Raw genomic sequence first — 23445 nt, 5'->3', positions numbered from 1 at the left:
TGCTGCTGTGGGTGTGATGATGTTGCAGGCTTTGGAACCCTGCTCACCCAGCCAGTGGAACTTATTCTGTTGTGCTCTGAAGGAGAGGATGATTGTACTGAGTTCCTGCACCTTGATCTGTGCAACTTCCTTCACCTCTGCTCTGAACTGATTCTATGGCCTAGGGCCTCAATTTAAGGATTCTTTACAACTCGTATTCTCACTATTTTGATTTGCAGTTTGTCTTTTGGTTCCTTGTCAGTCTTCATCTGTTTATGTAGAATTTTCCATTTAAAAAAAAAAGTTCTTTTTTCCTGTGAATGCCTGTAAGAAAATGAATCTCAAGGTAGTATATGGTAACATATAAAACCATAAGATATAGGAATAGAATTAGGCAGTTTTGGCCCCTCAAGTCTGCTCTGCCATTTTATCACAGCTGATCCATTTCTCTGTCGGCCCCAATCTCCTGCTTTCTCCCCTTAACCCTTCATGTCCTAACTAATCAAGAACCTGTCAACCTTGCCTTAAATACACTCAATGACTTGGCCTCCACAGCCGCCAGTGGCAGCAAATTCCATAGATTCACCACTCTCTGGCTAAAGAAATTCCTCCTCGTCTCCATTCTAAAAGGAAGTCCCTCTATTCTGAGGCTGTGTCCTCTGGTCTGGGACTCCCACACCGTAGGAAATATCCTCTCCACATCCACTCTCTTGAGACCTTTCAACATTCGATAGTTTTCAGTAAGATTCCCCCCCCCCCCCCCCGCCCATTCTTCTGAATTCCAGTGAGGTTGAGGCTACTCATGTGACAAGCCATTCAATCCTGGAATCATTTTCGTGAACCCTCACCAACGTCAGCTCAACTTTTCTTGGATAAAGGGCCCAAAACTGCTCACAGTACTCCAAATGAGGCTTCACCAGTGCTTTATAAAGCCTCATAGTTACATCCTTGCTTTTATATTCTAGTTTGGTAATAAACTTCTTTTGAACTTTGAACATACGACCCTTCCTCCCAGGTGACCAAGCATTGGTAGCTGTCTGAACACAGTCAAGGACTGAGGAGGTAGTGGGTAACAGTCAGGAGAATGTCAGAATCCGCAGGCATATCCAGCCCCTCTCCCAAGCCTGGGCAGGGATCAGACCCCCAAGCATTTCTACCCAGTGAACTGCAGGGCTGGGGGACACAGATGAGGTTCGAACGACAATGGAATAGTATGATTAAACATTGTTTTACTGGGTAACAGTACATGCTGGGCAACTTGCAGAGCTGAGGCTACAAGAGAAAAATGTACTCACTCGAAAACCCAGACAGAGAGAGAGGCCTCCACGCACGAGAGACCCAGTCGATGCCCCCACGTGCCATGTTCTCACAATCGATCCAATACGGTTTGGTAGTTCAGTTGGAAACATCAGTGGGCAGTGGGAGGGAGCGCTGGAGGAGCACTTCTCACTACCGCCACCAGGCTGGCAGTACAGGAGCCTTAGTTCCCCAACTACCAGGTTCAGGAACAGTTGTTACCGTACAGCCATCAGCTTCCTGAACCAGGGTGGATAATTTCACCCACCTCAACTCTGAACTGATTCTACAACCTACAGACTCATTTTCAAGGACTCTTTAAAATTCTCATGTTCTCAGTATTACTTTCATTTGTGCAGTTTGTCTTCGTTGTTGAACAATCTTTGTTTATGTATAGTTTTCCACAAAATTCTATTTTTCCCTAAAATGCCTGCAAGAAAATTGATCTCGGCATAGTATGTGGTGACATGTATGTACTTCGGTAATAATTTCACTCTGAACTTTGAGCTTCCTTTCCCTTTCTGTGACAGTGCCAGAAGATTTCTCACACATCCTGGAGAAGTTCACCCGGCAGGGGCTGAGGGTGATCGCACTGGCCAGTCGCAAGTTGGAGTCCAAGCTGACCTGGCACAAGGTGCAGACGGTGAACAGGTAACCCCGACGGATGAAACCTCTCCAGATTCACCCGTACCCCCTTCCCGACCCTTGAACCCTCCGTTCAGATTCTCTCTGCCCACTCCCCCCCCCAACCTCCAACCCTCAATCACTACTAACCTGACAAATCCCTGAGAGGGACCCATGGCCCTTAACCCTTGACCTTCAACCCTAGGGCTCTCTGATTTCCTTGACTTGAGCTTCAGCTCTAGTTGTTTCGGATCACCTTGTTCCTTGCCATTGACCCCTAGTGCTCTCTGATCCCCTTTACCCCTAACCCATAGACCTAGGGGTCTCAAGCTCAACGCGACCGCTGACTCCCACAACCTCTTGACTCTGAATTGCAGAACTTTTTAAGCCACCTCCCACCCCACTCCTCCGCTCCATGAACTCCTACTCTCAATGTCAGCACTTGCCAACTTTTCTCACCCTGACCTTTGGTCTCTATGGTCGTTGATGCCATTGATTCTCAGTCCCTGTGTTACCTCCCCTCCCAATCTCACTACCTTCCACCATATCTCATTCCTTAATCCTCCGGCCAGACCACCCCACTCCTCCCACCCCCCTTTCGCAACCCACCTCTCTCCCAATGGAGGTTCGGTAGGCAGTACTGACTGTGCTGCCCTTTTTCACCAGATCAGTGATTGAAACCAACATGGAGTTCCTGGGTCTGATCATGATGCAGAACAAGCTGAAACCTTGCTCTGTCTCTGTCATCAGGGAGCTCAAGAGCGCCCACATCCGCACGGTGATGGTGACAGGTATGTGCTCCCACGTCCCGTTGGCACCTTGTCCCAGATGTCAGTCAGATCACATCTCATGAGGCAGTGTGGAAGGCTTACAGCACACTGCCCTTCATCAGTCAGGGCACTGAGTATAGGAGTTGGGATGTTACACCGCAGTTGTACGAGACATTGGTGAAGCTGCATTTGGAATATTGTGTTCAGTTTTGGACGCCCTGCTGTAGAGATGCCTGTAAGCTGGAAAGAGTGCAGAGTAGATTTACGAAGGATGCTGGTGCTCAATAGACTGAATTACCGAAAATACAATACTACAGCACAGCACAGACCTGTCAGCCATGATATTGTGTCAAGCATTAGACATAAGTGCAGAATTAAGCCATTCAGCCCATCAAATTACCACCATTCAATCATGGCTGATTTATTTTCCTTCTCAACCCTGTTTTCCTGCCATCTACCCATAACCTTTGATGCCCTGACTAATCAAGAACCTATTGACCCCACCTCCCGCTTCAAATATACCCAGTGTCTTGTCCTCCACAGCCATCTGTGGCAATGAATTCCATTGATCCATCACCCTCTGGCAAAAGGAATTCCTCCTTTAACCTGCTTTATGATCAATTTAAGCCTTCTCTCCTACAACACCCTCACCCTTCCATTTTTCTTCATACATGCAGCTGTCTTTAGAGTCTCTTAAATATCTATATTGCATCAGTCTCTACCATTACCCTGGCAGAAAGCTCCAGGCATCTACCACTCTCTTTGGGGTTGGAGTGGGGCAGAAGAACTACCTCTGACATCTCCAGTCATTTTATATGGAAGTCCTCCAGTATTGGCCATTGCTGCCCTGGGACAAGGCCACAGGCTCTTGTAATTTTGTACACCTCTATTAAGTCACCTCTCATCCTCCTTTGCTCCATAGAGAAAAGTCCTATCTCTCACACAAATGTTCCTCATAAAATGTGTTCTCTAATCCAGGTAGTAACTGGATAAATCTCTTCTTCACCTTCTCTAACACTTCCACTTTCTTATAAAACAGAAGAGTACAGCACAGGAACAGGTCAGAGCCAGCTTAACAAGTAAATCAAAGCCCCCCCCACCCAAAAAACTAATCCTTCCTACCTACACCATGTCCATATCCTTCCATCTTCCTCAAATCCATGTGCCTATTGAAATCTCTCTTTAAAAGCCTCTAATGTATTTGCCTCTATCACCACACCAGGCAGTGCATTCCAGGCATCCAACACTCTGAGTAAAAAACTTATCCCTCAGATTGCCTTTGAACCTACCCCCTCTCACCTTCAATGCATGCCCTCTGGTATTAGACTTTCATATAATGAGGTGACCAGAACTGAACAGAACACTCCATGTATGGTATAACCAGTTTTATAGAGCTGCAACATTCTTTGCGACTCATAAACAGAATCCCTCAACTAATGGAAGACCAGCTTACCAAATGCCTTCTTATCGTGTGCGGCAACTTTGAAGGATCAATGGAGTTGAACCCCATGATCTCTCTGCTCCTCTACACTGTTAAGAATCCCGCTATTGACCTGGTACTCTGCCTTCAACTTTGGTCTTCCAAAGTGTATCAAAGTTCAAAGTAAATTTATTATCAAACTACATACTGTATATGCCACCATATACAGTACTGTGCATAAGTCTTTGGCACATCTATCTATAGCTAGAGTGCTGCAGACTTTTGCGCAGTTGTAGTAATTTCATGCATTGCACTGTACTGCTGCTTCAAAAAAAAACTAATTTCATTACATATGTGAGTGATGATAAACCTATTGTGGACTGAGAGTGGGAAGGAGGCAGGGTGAGCAGAATCATGGTTTGGAAAAGGAGAAGGGACAGGGGAGGGCATGGGAAGCACCAGAGAGACATTCTTTGATGATCAATAAACTGATTGTTTGGAATCAAATGACCTTTACGTGGTATCTCAGGGCTGGACGTGACTGCACCTGCCACCCTCCACCCTCTCAGTTCCCAATAATCTTCGCTCCTGCCTGATGTACGAGCTTGCTCTCCGCTCCACATCGATGAATAGAGCACTGTGCAAAAGTCTCAGGAGCCCTATATGTGTGCTTAAGGCTTTTGAACAACCCTGAGGTTCACTTTCTTGTGGGCATACTCAATCCTTAATAGAATAATGAACATAATAGGATCAGTGAAAAGCCACAACAATTGGGAATTCATCCAGTCCAAATATAAAAAAATAAATAATAATAATTAATAAGTAAGCAATAAGTATCAAGAACATAAGATGAAGAGTCCTTGAAAGAAAGTTCATAGGTTGTGGGAACATTTCAGTGATAGGGCAAGGGAAGTTCAGTGAAATTATCCCTTTTGGTTCAAGAGCCTGATGGTTGAGAGGTAATAACTGTTCATGAATGTGGTGGTATGAGAGCTCGGAAAAGGTTCCCTGGAATTCTTACAGTGATTAAGACTTTGATCTGTAAGCTTAGACCATGGGACTTTAAGCTTTAGACTTAAACTTGGGCCATGTTCCTTAAAGTAGAGAAGCTTGTGGGACGATTTACCAGAGGTACACAAGACCTCACAGGCAAAGCCCTCCCCATTATTGAGCACATTTACAAGGAGTTTATTTACTTATTGACGTTAGGCCCTTCATCGCTGTCTGTCCTTGGCCTCTCAGACATAGAAGGATTCTTCATTGCTGTTTCTGTAACAGTTATGTTTTACCAGTCAGGGTTGTTTACCCTGAGCTGATCTCCCAAACCTAGAGGACTGGCGGACCACTCTTGGTCTGGCCTCTACCCTTCGACCTGTTTGGCATGGGTGACCCTACCAAGAGACAAAGCATAAAGCCCTGACTCTAGCCAACACAGCTCTCTGGGTCACTGAGGCACACAAACCTCCAAACCAAGACAAGGTTGTGGTCCTCTTGGAAGATATGCAAAAACACAGCATCCATCTTCAAGCACCCCTGCCATCCAGCCTGTGCCCTCTTCTCACCACTAACATCAGACAGGAGGTACAGAAGCCTTGGGTTCCATACTACCTGGTTCAGGAACAGCTATTAGCCTACAACCATCTGGCTCCTGAACCAGCATGGATAGCTTCACTGACCACTAATCTAAACTGGTTCTATGACCTTTCAAGGACTCTTTACAACTCATGTTATCAGTGTTATTTTTATTTGCACAGTTTGTCTTCTTTAAACATTGGTTAATTATCAGTTTTTGTGTATGTATAGTTCATAAAATCCTATTACATTTTTTCTCTAAATGCTCGCAAACAATGAATATTGAGGTGGTATATGTTAACATATACCTATGTACTTTGGTAAGAAATTTACGTTGAACATTATACCCCTCAAACCTCAAGTAGAAGCACTGGTGATGGTGGGTTGGTGGTGGAACAGCAAGGGTTGGGATGGTGGGTGTATGTGATCTCTGGATAGAGCAATTACCTCTGCTGTTCCCTCCTATCACCAGGGGACAACATGCTGACCGCCTTGTCTGTGGCCCGCGAGTCTGGGATGATCCCCCCGCACGGGAAGGTGATTGTCACGGAGGCGACACCCCCCAGGGATGGTCAAGTGGCCACCATCACCTGGCAGAATGCAGAAGAGGCGGGCAGCTGGAAGGCACATGAAACCAAGGTAGTCTACCTGTATCCCAGCCCTGATCCTAGACTACACATGGTCCCAGTCTCACGTGGGACCCTCTCCCATGTCTTGTCTACGTAGCCCACCCCCACCCCCCCCCACGCACCAGTTTCAGTTTCAGGTACCAAACTATTATGAATGAGGAATGTATGATGGCTCTGGGCCTGTACTCACTGGGGTTTAGAAGAATGAGGGGGTATCTCATTGAAACTTACCGAATATTGAAAAGCATAGATTGAGTGGATATGGAGAAGATGTTCCCTGTAGTAGGGGAGTCTAGGACCAGAGGGCACAGTTTCGGAACAGAGGTGAGGAGGAATTTCTTTAGCTAGAGGGCAGTGAATCTGTGGAATTCATTGCCACATACGGGCATGGAGGATAAGTGTTTGAATACACTGTATTTAAAGCAGAAGTTGGTAGGTTCTTGAATGGTAAGGATGGGGTTGAGAGGGAAAATAAATCATCCATGATCAAATGGTGAACAATCTCAATGGACGAATGAACTAATTTTGCTTCCATGTCTTATGGCCAAACAATATTGGGAATTCAGTTTCTTCACAGTTGAAATCTTTTACGGTGGATCTCAGCCAGAATATTGTTCACTTCAAGTTTCTTCACTTTGAGAAATATTGGAGGGGTGTAGAGAGATCTTTCTCTAATGTGTCTGATGTGATGGATATAATCAGTGACCGGAGAAGCTGGGGATGTTTTCCTTACCTCTAAAAAGATTCTGGGGAGATTTGAGAGTTACATCTCCTTTAAGAATACATCCTCACCAATACTCCTTCACAGGGGCTATATTGTGCCCTGTCTCCCGAAACCAGTATCTCTGCAACCTTAAATCCCATACATTCAGAAGAGAAGCACAAAGCTGGGATCATCACCATGTCCTCCTCTATTTCTGCAGCAGAGACAGTAAACTCACTGCCTTACAACTCCAGAGACCCAGGTTGAATCCTGATCTCTGCGGCTCGAGGTGTGTGTGTGTGTGTTTGTGTTTGGTCTCGCTCCTTCGCACTCCCTGCCCCGCACTCTCTCCTCTTGTGACCACCCCAATCACCCCAGTTCCCTGATAAAGCTGTTCTTTCCTGTCTTGTCTGTTTGATGCCCCCCAGGTCAGAAAAGCACAATAAGACAATGAGCCAGGGTTTCAGGCTGTTGTGAGACAATTAGAGGACAGGGGTGCATCAGTAAGTCATGTACAGGCTGTTGGGCCGTAGCATCAGCCATGGTTGTTCGGTGACAGGCAGAACCTCTCTAAACAGAGTGTCTGCCTACGCTCACATCCCTAGTATCTGAGGTCCGTCCCCATTCCTTACTGACAATCCTCCTTGCTACTCTCACCAACCCTCTGGCTCTCCAGGATATTCGAATAACCGTGGAGGATACCTGCTCGAAAGACGCGCCCCAGTTACCGGACGCCTGCTACCACTTTGCCATGAGCGGGAAGTCCTTTGATGTGATCACAGAGCACTTTCCTGATCTGCTTCCCAAGGTGAGTCTGGATTTCCCTTTGCTGGCCTGAGCTGCTCTCCAACAGTCACTCACTGGAGTCGGAATTGGCTTCCGGGGGCAGGGGTGGTCTGGGGGGGGGGGATTGCAGAAATCTCAGCAACCTGCTGCTTAGACTTTTATCAAAGCATAAAGGAACCAGAAACCATTCGTGGCTCCACATGACCCTGCCTGCCACATCCTCTTCCTTCAGAGACTCAGCTACTATACTCAAACTCATACTGGAATTCTTGTTTCGAACAGCCTTTTATTTTTGTAATTTATTTTTTATTGAAGTTCATCATCAAACAAACACTTCCATAAGATGTATTTCAGACATTGTACGTATATACCAAATAATCATATATATCACAAATCTCCACCATGTATTTATCTGAGGTATACACTTATAGAAAAGAGTGGAGAGAAAAAACAAGCAAAAGGAAAGAACGATGTACAAGTAGGGAGTGATCTTTTTTTTTACAACATATTCATTGATTTGTGAGAATAAAATCAGGCCTATGAGGCATTATGTAGTTAAACCATTTTTCCCAGTATGAATCAAATTGTTACAGCTTATGATTAACAGATGCTGTTATCTTCTCCATTTTGTAAATGTCCATTGTAATTTCCATCCATGTATTAGAACTGCTTTCCTAAACTTATGGGATGTTCTAGTCTCTGTCTCCCCAACCATTCCTCCACACTACCCACTTCCTGCTCTGACATCTGTCTCCCATTTCCCCCCACCACCTCCTCCTGGTACAAGGGGCAGTATGGGAAAGACACTGTAAAACTCTCTCTACACTGTCCCATCACACACTCCCAGGGTCAGACACAGAGTGAAGCTCCCTCTACACTGTCCCATCACACACTCCCAGGGTCAGACACAGTGAAGCTCCCTCTACACTGTCCCATCCACACACTCCCAGGGTCAGACACAGAGTGAAACTCCCTCTACACTGTCCCATCACTCACTTCCATGGTCAGACACAGAGTGAACCTTCCTCTGCACTGTCCCATCACACACTCCCAGGGTCAGACACAGAGTGAAGCTCCCTCTACACCGTCCCATCACACACTCCCAGGGTCAGACACAGAGTGAAGCTCCCTCTACACCGTCCCATCACACACTCCCAGGGTCAGACACAGAGTGAAGCTCCGTCCACACTGTCCCATCACACACTCCCAGGGTCAGAAACAGAGTGAAGCTCCCTCTACACTGTCCCATCACACACTCCCAGGGTCCGACACAGAGTGAAGCTCCCTCCACAATGTCCCATCACACACTCCCAGGGTCAGACACAGTGAAGCTCCCTCAGAAGATGAGGAAACAGATTCATTGTGTTGATTTTATGCCAGCAATCTCAGTTCCCTCACGGGCCAGAAATGATATGAGTGGCAGGTGTTGGTTAGGCTGCGTGGATATTTGTTTTAATGCTGTGGTATGTGTGCAAGCATGTGTGCCTATGCAGGTATGGGTGTACATTCATGTAGCAGATATGTGTGTGTGCACATGCTTACGTAAGTGCTTGTGTGTGCACGTACAGTTCATTTTGCCTCTAGTTCTGCTGGAGGTGTGATGCTCTGTATTTCTCTGCCCAGCTTCTACTCTGTGGAACAGTTTACGCTCGAATGGCCCCAGATCAGAAAACCCAGCTGGTGGAGGAGCTCCAGAAAGTGGAGTGAGTACCGGACGTGGTCCAGCACGGCGCTAGGGTCACTGTCCCTTTTGTTGATCAACATATCAGTGTGTAGCATCAACATCCTGCATTTTTATAGCATCTCCGGTGTCCCTGTGCCATTATGTGCACCAAACCACAGCGAGAGACCAGGGCAGAAGAGCAGAGGTTTGGTTAAAGAGGGAGATTCAAAGGCAGTCTTGAGGAGAAGGCAGGGAGATTTGGAGAGGCTGCCAACTTCCTTCCTCCCTCCTGCGTTATGGAGAGTTTCTGTTCCTAGAAAACCAACCAAATCGCCATTTTCTGTAATGTTGACAGAATTTGTTTCTTTCACATTTTGTGTTATCTTTTTTGCCTCAAGAAAGACTGAATACTTATTCCTTAATTTTGGGTAGTGATTTGTAAGAGCCCCGTTGGCTATTATGGCAACATGCAAACCTAGTAGCACAAGCATTGATTTTTCAAACTTCTGGTAATTTTCCCCCCTCTGAATTCCCTATATTTCCATTCCCCATTCTGGCTCCCCTTTCATCTCACCTGCCCATCACCTCCTTCAGGTGCCCCTCGTCCTTCCATAAGACATAGGATCAAAATTAGGCCATTTGACTCATCAAGTATTTCATCATGGCTGATCCATTTCCCTTTTAGCCCCAGTCTCCTGCCTTGTATCCCTTCATTCCCTGACAAATCAAGTATCTATCAATATCTGCCTTAAATTCCCAATGACTTGTCCTCCTCAGCTGCCTGTAGCAGCGAATTCCACAGATTTACAACTCTGACTAAAGAAGTTCCACTTCATCTCCATTTTAAATGAATAACCCTCTTCTGAGGCTATAGACTCCCCCACTAACGTCCACTCTACGTCTACTCTATCAAGGCCTTTCAATAGTCTATAGGTTTCAGTGACATTCCCCCTCATTCTTCTGAATTTTAGTGAATTCAGGCCCAGAGCTATCAAATGCTCCTCATATGACAAGCCCTTCAATCCGTGAATCATTTTTGTGAACTTCCTTCAAACCTTCTCCAATGTCAGCACTTCCTTTCTTGGATAAGGGGCCCAAAGCTGCTCATAGTACTCCTAGTGAGGCCTTACCAGTGCCTTATAAGTTATCATTGTTATATCCTTGCTTAATATTCCAGTCCCTCTCTTCCATGATCCACACTGCTCTCCTATTGGATTATTCCTTCCAAAGCCCATTACTTCTTCCATCTATTGTCTCCCAGCTTCCCACATCATTCCTCTTCTCCACCCATCCACCTTCTCTCTCACCTAGCCTCACCTATCACTTTCCAATTTGTTCCCCCACCCCCCCCACATTCTTATTCTGGCTTCCGCCCCTTCCTTTCCAGTCCTGATGTAGCGTTGGTGTAAAATGTAGTCTGTTTATTAGGCAAACACCACACCATAGAGCATGCGGTCAGCAGTAACCTTTCCAAGCCCTCTTCAAACCTGAAGCTCACAGCATGAATCCACAAGAGTCCGTTACTAGCCACAAGCTGCCCCTGGTTCTCAATGGTGCAATTCTCATTTCACCGATGAGTTGAATGCAGTCCTTGCCTTAGACTGGTGTTTGTTTGGTATAACTGTCCAGTAATGTGGTTGACGAAAAGGATTGGGGTTGATCATGTATGTCATGTTTTCCAATCCATTAACAAGGTTCCATAGTCAAAGAAAATGTTCCATCTTTTATTAAGAAATTAGAAAAGCAAATAATCTTGAAGTGATAAAAACTAATTAATGTACAACTATTGAAATAACGAAATAAACGGTTTTAGCACATTAAACATGGTTAATCTATTCCTTTGAGGTACTATCCCTCAAGCCATGCCACCCAGCAATCTGAGCCAAATCGTGGGACAGTTTACAATGACCAGTTAAGCGACTGACCGGTATGTCTTTGGAAGTGGGAGGAAACCGAAGCACCTAGAGGCATCCCACCCAAACACAGAGAGATTGTGCAAACTCCTTGCAGGCAGCGGTGGGAATTGAACTCTAGTCGCCTGTATTGTACAACATTGTGCAAGCCACTATGCTACTGTGCCACCCATTTTCTTGAATGTAATTAAACAATCAACAAAAAAGGTATCACCCCCAAGTTCACTGACTTAGCTCTAGACTGGCTATATAATTATCTAGTTCACTCCTTTAGCTTCAGACTGACCTTAAAGACAAAGCAAGAATACATAACTAAACTCAAAACAAGAGAAAATCTGCAGATCCTCGAAATCCAAGCAACACGCACAAAATGCTGGAGGAACTCAGCCGGCCAGGCAGCATCTATGGAAAAGAGTACAGTCGACATTTCCGGCCGAGATCCCATCATCAAAACCTGATGAAGGGTCTTGGCCTGAAACATTGACTGTTCCTTTTTCTATAGATGTTGTCTGGCCTGCTGAGTTCCGCCAGCATTTTGTGTGTGTTACATAACTATGCCCCAATCCATGTGACTAACTACCATAATAAACATGCAACACAAAATACAATGCTGACAAAAAATAGATACGTGGCTCCTACACCCTCCATTGAGTTTCGCCAGCGTTTTGTGTGTGTAGTTCATATTGTCTGGTGTTCTGTGAGCAAGGTCTCTACAGTTGCTGTTGCTTTGTCAGTCAGACACCGTGTAGAGAGTTCACAGTTGCCTTTTCTTTTGACACAGCTACTACGTTGGGATGTGCGGCGATGGTGCGAACGACTGCGGGGTGAGTAACAGATCCAGGCACTTGTTCCAGCTGGGCTCCCCCTTTTTTAAGTTGAGGTACAGGGTGGAATAGGCCCTTCTGGCATTAGAGCTACTACCCTATTGTTCCTAGCCTAACGGTGGGACAATTTACAGTGACCAATTAACCCACCGACCGGTACATCTTTGGGCTGTGGGAGGAAACCGGAGCACTGTAGGAAACCCATACAGTCACGGGGGGTACGTACGAACTCCTTACAGGCAGTGGCAGGTCACTGGTACTGTAAAGTGTTGTGCTAACCACTACACTATCATGCCATTTGTCATTACAACAGTAATTTTTACATCTTGCACTGTACTGCTGCCAGAAAGCAACACATTTCACAACATAATGTCAGTGACAATAAACCTGAGTCTGGTGAGCCGGAACTTGTGCCATCTTCATCTTGTTTATCAGCCTGCTCCTCCATTGGGACACGTTCCTCCTCACTGACTCCAGAGTGGGACAAGGCTGGGAGGGTCAAGGCTTGGTGTTGAGAACTGGTGCTGGCCTGGATCAGATGGGCCAAATGGCGTGTTCATTTGTTGACTGGATGCTTTCTCGGTGCAGGCACTGAGGCGAGCTCACGCTGGGATCTCCCTCTCGGAACTTGAGGCTTCTGTAGCTTCGCCATTCACTTCAAAGATCCCCGACGTGTCCTGTGTACCGAAGCTTATCAGGTAATCTGTGGGAATTGAAGGTACTTCAGCCACCTTCGGGCTCTCTGCCGCCTCTGTCACATTAGCTGACTTGTTCTTCCCTTCGCAGGGAGGGGCGAACCGCTCTGGTCACCTCGTTCTGTGTCTTCAAGTTCATGGCTATGTACAGCCTCATCCAGTACCTCTCCGTCCTCCTGCTTTATTCGGTAGGTCACTGCTTTCTCCGGTTTGAAGATCTTGAGGGCGGGGAGGAGTTGAGATGTAGCAGGGGAAGGGTGCAGATGGGTGAAGAAGGTAGAGTTCAGCAAGACCTTGGGGAGGGTTATAGTGGAACGTGGCATTGACACTGTACGGCTGTTAGTCTCCTGCTGTAGCCTGCCTGTGCGGCTGTTAGTCTCCCGCTGTAGTCCGCCGGTGCGGCTGTTAGTCTCCTACTATAACCTGCCTGTGCAGCTGTTAGTCTCCCGCTGTAGTCCGCCTGTGCTGCTGTTAGTCTCCTGCTATAACCTGCCTGTGCAGCTGTTAGTCTCCTGCTATAACCTGCCTGTGCAGCTGTTAGTCTCCCGCTGTAGTCCGCCTGTGCGGCTGTTAGTCTCCTGCTATAACCTGCCTGTGCAGCTGTCAGTCTCCCACTGCAGCCCGCCTGTGCGGTTGTCAGTCTCCCGCTGTAGTCCGCCTGTGCGGCTGTTAGTCTCCTGCTATAACCTGCCTGTGCAGCTGTTAGTCTCCCGCTGTAGCCTACCTGTGCTGCTGTTAGTCTGCTGCTATAACCTGCCTGTGCAGCTGTTAGTCTCCTGCTATAACCTGCCTGTGCAGCTGTTAGTCTCCCGCTGTAGTCCGCCTGTGCGGCTGTTAGTCTCCTGCTATAACCCGCCTGTGCGGCTGTCAGTCTCCCGCTGTAGCCCGCCTGTGCGGCTGTCAGTCTCCCGCTGTAGCCCGCCTGTGTGGCTGTCAGTCTCCCGCTGTAGCCCGCCTGTGCGGCTGTCAGTCTCCCGCTGTAACCCGCTTTTGCGGCTGTCAGTCTCCCGCTGTAACCTGCCTTTGCGGCTGTCAGTCTCCCACTGTAGTCCACCTGTGCAGCTGTTCATCTCTCACTGTAGATGGACTTCAGGTGTAAGAGATCCTTACTGTTGGACTTAGAGCTGAGAGATCTGTGCTGCTGAAGTAAGGTGTTCATGTCAGGCCCCAGCTGCTGTCAGCCTGTGCCGCTGCCTGTCTCTGGTGTGTGTTGTGTGATGTCCCATCCTCAGGCAGAGTCATTATCAGAAATATCTGACAGTTAGGTATTCCTCTCATGATCAATACCTCACACACTGCGGTGGTGCAACTGAACATAACCATCACCACGGTGTGACTTGTGACATCGTTGCATTTGTTTTCCAGATCCTGAGCAACCTGGGGGACGTCCAGTTCCTCTTCATAGACCTGGCCATCATCATGAGTATCATGTTCACGAGTAAGTACAGACCAGGATGGCGGTATGCAGCTGTCTGCCCCTGCAAACGGGCATCTCAGGAGTTTTGGCAGAGGCTGATAGTGAAATGGTGGAGGACCTCAGCGAGTCATGCAGCATCTACAGAGGGGAGTAAACAGTTGACGTTTCAGGCTGAGACCCTTCATCAGGATTGGAAAGGAAATTGGCCAGAAGCTGGATTAAGAAGATGAGGTGGGGAGGAGGAAGAATACAAGATGGCAGATGATGGGTGGGGTTGGTGTTGATGCTGTGAGAAGCTGGGAGGTGATCTACGAAAGAGGTTAAGGGCTAAAGATGAAGGAATCTCAAAGGGAGATGATGGGCAGGTAAGAAGAAGAGAAGAGGAGAGAGAAACCATATGGGGGAATCAAAAAGGAGAGAATGGGGAAGGGGCGAGTGATTACCAGCAGTTACAGAAATCCATGCCGTCAGCTTGGAGGAATTCCCAGATGGAATATGAAGTGTTGCTCCTCCAGGTTTCATCCTCTGTTTGTGAGCCTCCTCCAAACTGAGTTTGGCCTCATCGTGGCAGTAGAGGAGGTCATGGACTGACACATCAAAATGGGACTGGAAAGTTGAATTGCAACAGGTAGCCACCAGGAGATACTGCCTTTTGTGGTGGACAGAGCAGAGGTGCTGGACAATGTGGTCCCTCCAATCTACGTTGGGTCTCACCAACACTGGATGACCCTGAAAGACTCGCAGGGGAAGTGTGTCATCACTTGGAAGGCCTAGTGAGGGAGAGGTGTAGAGGCAGATCTAGCACTTGTAATGCTTGGGCAGACAAGAGGGAGAAGCATGGAAGGTGTACAGGGAAACCAGGAGCTGGCAGTGGGAACGATCTAATGCAATAAAGAACACTGCATGTTTCTCTAGCTGGCTGGAGACACGAGAAACAACACCTCATATTCTGTCAGCAACTCAATTGCTGGAACATTGAATTGTCCAGTCTCAGGTGACCCGCTCCCCTTTTGTCCTATTTTTCTTTCTCCTCCTGATCTGCCCAGTTTCTCTGACACCCACCACCACACCCCACATCACCCCAGTTCTTTCCACTTCTCCACTCCCTCCATCTGCCCATCACCCACACTCTGTCCCTGAGCTGTTCCCATCTGCTCTCCCCATCTCCATCTCTTGATTCCATTCTCCACCTTCCCTACATCTACATTCCTTCAAGGTCATAGCACATAAAGCAGTGCAGGCCCTTCAACTTAACGTTGAAGGTGGAAGCTGTTTGAATGCATGAATTGGGAGCAGGAGTAATCTCAAATCTTCCCTGCCATTCAAATCATTTTGTGCTGATCTCACTTACGTACTGTCCATTACGCCTGCTGCTATTTAGGGCAGCAGTGAAGATGCTCCATCCCTGTCTGACCGTGGCAACTCAGCTGCAGATGGATTCTTCATTGCCATTTTGTTTTGACAATTAGTGTTATTAGCTCTGAGTCGATCCCAGAGGATCGGTGGACCACTCTTGGACTGACCTCTACCCTTTGACCTGTTTGGCATAGGTGACCCTACCAAGAGCCAAAGCCCTGACTCCAGCCAACATAGCTCTCTGGGTCATCGAAGCACACAAGCCTCCAAACCACAACAAAGTTGTGGTCATCTTGGAGGGTGCTGATCTGACTGTAATCTAAACTGCTTTCATCGAACATAGAACACTAGACCATGATGTGGGCCCTTCGACCCACAGTATTGTGCCAACCTTTTAACCTATTCCACCATCAGTTTAACTCTTCCGTACCAGATGCACCTCTTAAGTGTCCCTAATGTATCGGCCTCCACCACCATCTGTTCCAGGCATCAACACTCCCTGTGTCTAAAACCTATCTTTGACATCTCCCTTGAACTTTCTTCCATTTACCTTAAAAGTATATCCTCTAGTATTACCCAGTAATGCTCTGGGAACATACTGTGGCTATGCCTCTGATCATCTTCCTCCAGGTACCTCCCACTTTCTATATAAAAAGCTACCTCTTCGCACATTACAGTGTTACTGCTTGTTACACCGCTGGTGTTTAGGGCAGCATTGAAAGTCCTCCATCTCTGGCAGTGTTCAGGGCATCCTATATCATGTCAGTAGCTCCCTTTTTATTTTCACCACTGTCAGTCATGCAAGCCCCGGGTGGAGACTCAGGAATACCATCACACTCAGATGTAAAAGGATTCTTCATTGCTGTTACTGTAACAATTTTGTTTGCCCAGTCAGAGTTGTTCCCCTGAGCTGAACCTCCAAACCTGGGGGACCAGTGGACTACTCTTAGTCTGGCTGCTAACCTTTAACCTATTTGCATGGGCGAGAGCCAAAGCATAAAGACCTGACTCTAGCCAATAGAGCTCTTCAGGTCATTGAGGCGCACACTCCAACCCTGTGACAAGGCTGTGGTCCTTTTGGAGGACACCTCACAGCCTCTGTTGCTATTACCACTCCCTCCCCCCTCCACAGCTGGAGCCACCCAACACCTACCGACTCTTCCTATACCCCATCCTCTTCATATCTCTAGACCACCGCTCTCCCCTCTAGTCTTTTAATCCAGGTGAATGATTTCAACCCAAAACATCAACTGTCCAGACCCCGTGATTGTGCGTTGATGCAGATCTCAGTGCCTGCCATTTCTTGTATCTCTAACACTGTCCTGTTCTTGCAGTGAGCTTGAATTCATCCTGGAAGGAGCTGGTGCCACAGAGGCCCCCAACCAGCCTGATGTCCGTACCGATCCTGCTGTCTATGCTGTTACAAACACTTCTCACACTGGCCTTTCAGGTCACTGCCTTTCTGCTGGTGAAGGAACAGCCCTGGTACAGGGAAGGAGTACCCTTGCCAAAGTAAGTATCACTCACTCTCCATTCAGTCCCTGTGAACCAGACACCATTATTTAAAAGTCCCATCCATTGCGGACTTTTGGACATTCTCTCTTCCCCCCCCCCACCCCCCAAATCTGGTAGAAGAGTAACGTAGAGGTTAGCACAACGCTTTACAGTACCTGCGACCCAGGTTCAGTTCCAACCACTGCCTGTGAGTGTGTGGGTTTCCTCTGGGTGCTCTGGTTTCCTCCCACAGTCCAAAGACTTACCAGTTGGTAGGTTAATTGGTCATTGTAAATTGTCCCGTGGTTAGGCTAGGATTAAATTTGGAGTTGCTGGGCAGTGTGGTTCGAAGGGCTGGTCCCATTTTATGCTGTATCTCAATAAATAAATACAAAAGCCCAACCAACGCACACACACAAGATACTGAGGGGGGGTGGGGAGTCAGGTAGCATCTATGGAGGGAATGAAGTATCTCATCTCAAGTCTGCTCCTTCCCAGAGTTCCGCCAGCTCTTTGTGTGTGTTCCTCCGACTCTGATATGTCTCTGGTTCACCTAGTCTCTCCCATCTTGTTTCTGCACCCCACCTCCTTTCTTTCCCTTCCCCGCCATGATGGAAAACAGTACCCTCGATGGACTGTGCCAACATTTCCCACTGCCTCAGGAAAACAGCCATTGCAAACGAAGACTCTCACCCATTCTGGACATTCTGTCTTCTCCCCTCACCCATTGGGCAGCAGATACTAAATCCTGAAAGGATGTATCACCAGACTCAAGGACAGCTTCTGTGACTAGTGAACCATGAGATAAAGACTCTTGACATCACAGTCTACTTCATTATGGTCCTTGCACCTTATTGTCTGCCAACATTGCATTTTCTCTATGACTGTAACACTCGAGTCTGTACTCTGTAATTGCTTTTCCCTTCAACTACCTCAATGTATTGATAATCATGATCTGTATAAATACAAAGCATAGTTTTTCACTGTATGTCATTACATCTGACAGCAATTTATCAATTTTGTTTGTTCATTATGTGTCATGTCGTCTGATGTGGGTGATCGTGGTCTTTCCATGACCTTGATTGTTCTTGGCAAATTTTTCTACAGAAATAGTTTGCTATTGTCTTCTTCTGGGCAGTGTCTTTACAAGACGGGTGACCCCATCCATTAGCAATACTCTTCAGAATTGTCTGCCTGGTGTCAGTGGTCACATAACCAGGACTTGTGATATTCATTAGCTGCTCATATGACCATCCACCCACCACCTGCTCCCATGGCTTCATGTGACCCTGATCGGGGCAGGGGGGCTAAGCAGGTGCCCAAGGGTCAACTGCAGGCTACCGGAGGGAATTAGAGCCTTACACCTACTTTTGTACATACAGATCTCCACCCACCCTACCACCCTGATAAGGTCATGAGGGATGTATTTACTTAACTTTGTTTTGGGGATATAACATGGAGTCCATGCTATATCCCTTCAAGCCACACCAGCCCAACAACCACCCCTGGGAGTGTTTGATGGGATGGTGTAGAGAGAGCTTCACTCTGTGTCTGACCCTGGGAGTGTTTGATGGGACGGTGTAGAGGGAGCTTCACTCTGTGTCTGACCCTGGGAGTGTTTGATGGGACGGTGTAGAGGGAGCTTCACTCTGTGTCTGACACTGGGAGTGTGTGATGGGACAGTGTAGAGGGAGCTTCACTCTGTGTCTGACCCTGGGAGTGTGTGATGGGACAGTGTAGAGGGAGCTTCACTCTGTGTCTGACCCTGGGAGTGTTTGATGGGACGGTGTAGAGGGAGCTTCACTCTGTGTCTGACCCTGGGAGTGTGTGATGGGACAGTGTAGAGGGAGCTTCACTCTGTGTCTGACCCTGGGAGAGTGTGATGGGACAGTGTAGAGGGAACTTCACTCTGTGTCTGACCCAGGGAGTGTGTGATGGGACGGTGTAGAGGGAGCTTCACTCTGTGTCTGACCCTGGGAGTGTGTGATGGGACAGTGTAGAGGGAGCTTCACTCTGTGTCTGACCCTGGGAGTATGTGATGAGACAGCGTAGAATGAGTTTCACTAAGCACCAATTTTTAACAAAACATCTTCCACAACGTGAAATGTGAAACTGCTGATTACTTCTGTTCTCAGTGCTTGTGATGGAAACTGGACTGATAATCTGGACAATACAAGCGTTCTGTGGTCAAACGATACTGAAGAGGATGAGGACCGTATCTCCTGCTATGAGAACACCACGCTGTTCTTCGTCTCCTGTTGCCAGTATCTGGCTGTTGCTTTAGTATTCTCAAGGGGAAAGCCCTTCCGGCAACCCATCTACAGAAACTGTGAGTCGTGTGTGTGTGTGTGTGTTCTGGGGTTGCAGCCTTGTCTCACTGTCCATCCTAACAGTATGTTTATGGGAGACACAGTGGGTGGAACCACTGCCTCACACCTTGAGAGGCCTGGATTCAATCCCAACCGCTGACCTTGTTTGGAGTTTGTCCCTGTGACTGTAGTGGATTTCTCCCCCTGGGTGCTCTAGTTTCCTCCCACATGCCAACTGTCAAGCCCAGTTTATTGTCACCTAACTATATACATGTGTACCGTCAAACAAGACATCGTTTCTCTGGACCAGGGTGTAAAGCATTATAGTACCCATAACACACATAACCCAGAATAATTTATGAAAGTAAAGATAAAATCTACAGATGGATTACACATAAACAACTGAAGTGCATAAATTAAATATTGTAAGGCAGAGAACAGATTAACCAGTGACACTTCGAATGCGATGCGGCAGGGAGTTCAGAAGCCTAAATGCCCTAGGGAAGAGGCTGTTTCCCATCCTGACCGTTCTTGTCTTTATGCATCGGAGTCTTCTGCCTGATGGTAGAAAATCAAAGAGGATGCCGGATGGATGCAATACATGATAATTACAGTAAATATACTGTGTGTGTGTGTGTTTATATAATAGTTAAATTAAGTAAGTAGTGCAAAAATAAAATAGAACAAAAGTCATGTGGTAGTGATCATGGGTTCAACGTCCATTCAGAAATCATATGGCAGAGGTGAAGAAGCAGTTCCCGAATCGTTGAGTGTGTCTTTTCAGGCTTCTGTACCTCTTCCCTGATGGTCATTGTAATTTCAATCTTTTGTGTAGTTGGGCGGTAGGAAAACAGGAGAAGAGCATAGGTTACAGGAAAATGGAGACACGAGAGAATGCAGATGCTAGAATCAGGAACGAGAAAAGAACTCATAAGCTATGCACAGGATGCTGGAGGAATTTGGCCAAGTCAGGCAACATCTATGAGAGGAATGAACAGTTGATGTCTGGGCCACGACCCTTCATCACAGGGTTTTTTTTTAATACTATGGACTAATACCATTAAGCAAAGGGTCCTTGCACCACAGGTTGAGATCCCCTGCTTCATCAGAACTGGAAAGGAAAGAGGCAGAAGCCAGAATAAGGTGGTGGGAGGGGAGGTGGGGAAAGGGGAAGGGTACAAGCTGCCAGGTGATAGGTGAAGCAGAAGGTAAGTGGGTGGGGGAGGGGGGTGAAGTACGAAGCTGGGAGGTGATGGGTGGAAGAGTTTAAGGGTAAAAAGAGGGGCTGAGGAGGTTGAGCAGCATCAGTGGAGGGATACGGACAATTTCAAGTTGAATTGTCATTCAGCCATATGCATGAATATAGCCAAACAAGACAGCATTCCTCCGGGACCCAGGTGCAAAACACAGAACAAACAATCACACACAGCACACATCACATATAATTATGGTCGCAGAAAATCATAGTTACCAAAAGAACAGTTATAAAGCCGTAGTCCCTGAGTGTCATGGCCTGTAGATTGATGGTGCATGGATGATGTCCTGAGGCCACGTTTCTGCAGAGCAAGCCTGTAGCTGTTCCTCATAATTGCACAGTTCAGCCACAGATGAATGCAATTCAGCTTGATTCCTACTGAGCGAAAACTGGAGGGCAGCACAACAGGAGAGGGCATGCGCGGAATCCAATGGCTCACAGCTGTCTTAGGCGACCCCACGGCACAAGGGCCTTGTCGACACAACAACCCAGGCCACACAACTCCCCCACTGTCAGTCTCCAAGTCAAGTCAAGTTTATTGTCATCTAACTATATACAAGTATACCATCAAACAAGACGACGTTTCTCCGGACCAGGGTGTAAAGCACTGTAGTACACATAACACACATATATAAACACAAAGTACACTGCAGATGCTGTGGTCAAATCAACATGTACAACAAACTGGAGGAACTCAGCAGATCGGGCAGCATCTGTGGAAATGAGCAGTCAACATTTCGGGCCGAGATGCTGCCCGATCTGCTGAGTTCCTCCAGCTTGTTGTACATGTATAGAATATGCACAGTAACTTGGGAAATGAACCAGTGAATTGGACTCTCAGTATTCTAAATTACTAATGTCCAACAGAGTCTTGTGATCACAACAAAAATTCCAAAACAATCACCTGCACCTCCTGTTGCCCTCTTTCCTGGGTGGCTAAAGCAGAACGCAACACGGTGTACAACAAGTCCAGCTCCACTGCTATCCAGCAACTCATTAGCAGGGTAAACCTGCAGTACTCGATGTCCTTGTGCTGGTAGCAAAAGAGACTACTGATACTGGAATTAAAGCAAAAATCAATGCTGGAGGAACTGAGTGGTTGAGCAGCATTTATGGAATGGAAATCTGATTTGTCCTGATTCAGGGTTTCCACCAAAGCATCAGCAGTTCTTCCCTTCACCTCCACAGATGCTGCTCAATCCACTGAGATGCTCCAAGTAGGTTGTAGGAAAATGTGGGGAATGGGATTGATGGGACCAAGGCGGCTGGAAGGTCTTCTGTGTCTCAAAGTGGGAGATGGGAATAACAGGCATAATGAGTTTTTACAGAGTCTAAGCAAGGATGTTTGCATGGTAAACCAAGAGAGAATAATGCAGATCAGCTTGGGAATATATTCACTCTCCACTTTTGTGTTTCAGATTTATATATGGGATGTATTCTGATCCTGTATGGCTTCATCTTCCTGATTATGATGTACCCAATCGAAAGTATCAATCATTTCTTCGAGGTAACAGCAGTGGGGTTACTGATTCTCTGGGATTCAATTCTGTAGAGTACGGAAACAGGCTCTTTGGCCCACCCTGTCCAATGCAGACCAAGATGTCCCACCCAGGCTGGTCCCACGTGCTTGTGTTTGACCTGTAACCCTCTAAACCCTTCCATGTACCTGTCCAATGGTCTTTTAAATGTTGTTACTGTACCTGCCACAACCATTTCCTCTCACCTAGCAGCTCTTTCCATTTAAATGCAAGACATTCTGTAGATGCTGGAAATCTTGAGCAGCTCATACAAAATGCTGGAGGAACTCAACAGGTTAGGCAGCATCTGAGGCCCTCAGTTGGTTGGGGTCAAACTTGGATGTTGCCTCTTAGCTGTCAGTGTAATACGCAAGCCAGGGCAGTACGATATGGGGAGCAAGATGTTGCCCTCTCCACACAGCTGATGAACCCAAAGGAATGGCAGAGGTCGATACAGTTTGGTTCCAGCAGCATCGCAGGAGTTGCTAGTCAGCTTTGAACTCGAGGTAGGACTGCCTTAGGGACTCCAGCCTCCAGATTTTTCCCTCAAGGTTTACTCCAGGAGTCTTCCTCATGATTGGGTATAGCCGCAAGGCATGGAGGTTTGAGATCAAGAGTTTTACTTCACCGAGGTAAGCTGATGATCCCTATATGCCCAAAGGAACTGATTTTAAGGCTGTAGTAACCTGCCTTTGTCCTTTCTCCTGTCAGTAGAAATGGTTCCGCAGGGCTTCGTAGCTAAGCCACATGTGATGGCCGGGAGCTGGACTTGGTTTACAGAGACTGTTCGAGGCACATGCCATTAGGAGCATTTACTAGGCAGTGGGAGCTTGTCCCTATGACAACCTTAAGGAACCAGACAGCATCAATGAAGTGGAATAAACAGTTGATATTTCAGACCAAGACTTGGATCAGGGCTGAATCTTGATGTAAGGTCTTGGCCCAAAATGTCAACTGTTCTTCCCCATAGATGCTGCCTGACCTGCTGAGTTCTTCCATCATTTTTGTGCGTGTTGCTCATTTCACATAGAATCCTCCCTTTGCTTTTTAAAAAAAAAAGTTGCTCCAGGAGTTCCTTTTATCTCTCCCCTCTTGCCTTTAACCTATGCCCTCTAGCTATTGATTTCCACATCTTTACAGTTCACCCTTGGGCAAAGTGTATTACCAACTTAACCCCCCACCCAGATCAGGTTCACGTGAAGCCATGGGAGCAGGTGGGGATG

General features: G+C 47.0%; 1 protein-coding gene across 4 annotated transcripts in view; it reads left to right on the top strand.

Moving 5' to 3' along the window:
* Positions 1-23445, top strand: part of LOC132396926 (polyamine-transporting ATPase 13A3-like) — a 96332-nt gene that overhangs the window by 61679 nt on the left and 11208 nt on the right. For all 4 annotated transcript variants that reach the window (XR_009513178.1, XM_059975034.1, XM_059975032.1 and 1 more), the window contains exons 19-30: positions 1806-1926; positions 2566-2690; positions 6134-6300; positions 7670-7801; positions 9403-9482; positions 12137-12179; positions 12768-12877; positions 12966-13062; positions 14240-14312; positions 16982-17159; positions 19277-19470; positions 22124-22212. Coding sequence is in view for 3 of the 4 variants with exons in the window: in XM_059975034.1 (XP_059831017.1) it covers positions 1806-1926; positions 2566-2690; positions 6134-6300; positions 7670-7801; positions 9403-9482; positions 12137-12179; positions 12768-12877; positions 12966-13062; positions 14240-14312; positions 16982-17159; positions 19277-19470; positions 22124-22212 (1409 nt within the window). In the remaining variant the exon portion in view is untranslated. The remainder of the gene's footprint in view (positions 1-1805; positions 1927-2565; positions 2691-6133; positions 6301-7669; positions 7802-9402; positions 9483-12136; positions 12180-12767; positions 12878-12965; positions 13063-14239; positions 14313-16981; positions 17160-19276; positions 19471-22123; positions 22213-23445) is intronic.

This window comes from Hypanus sabinus, chromosome 7, assembly GCF_030144855.1.
Source record: "Hypanus sabinus isolate sHypSab1 chromosome 7, sHypSab1.hap1, whole genome shotgun sequence".
Taxonomy (NCBI): Eukaryota; Metazoa; Chordata; class Chondrichthyes; order Myliobatiformes; family Dasyatidae; genus Hypanus; species Hypanus sabinus.
The sequence above is the reverse complement of the archived record's forward strand: the minus strand, read 5'-3'. Positions and strand labels throughout refer to the sequence as shown.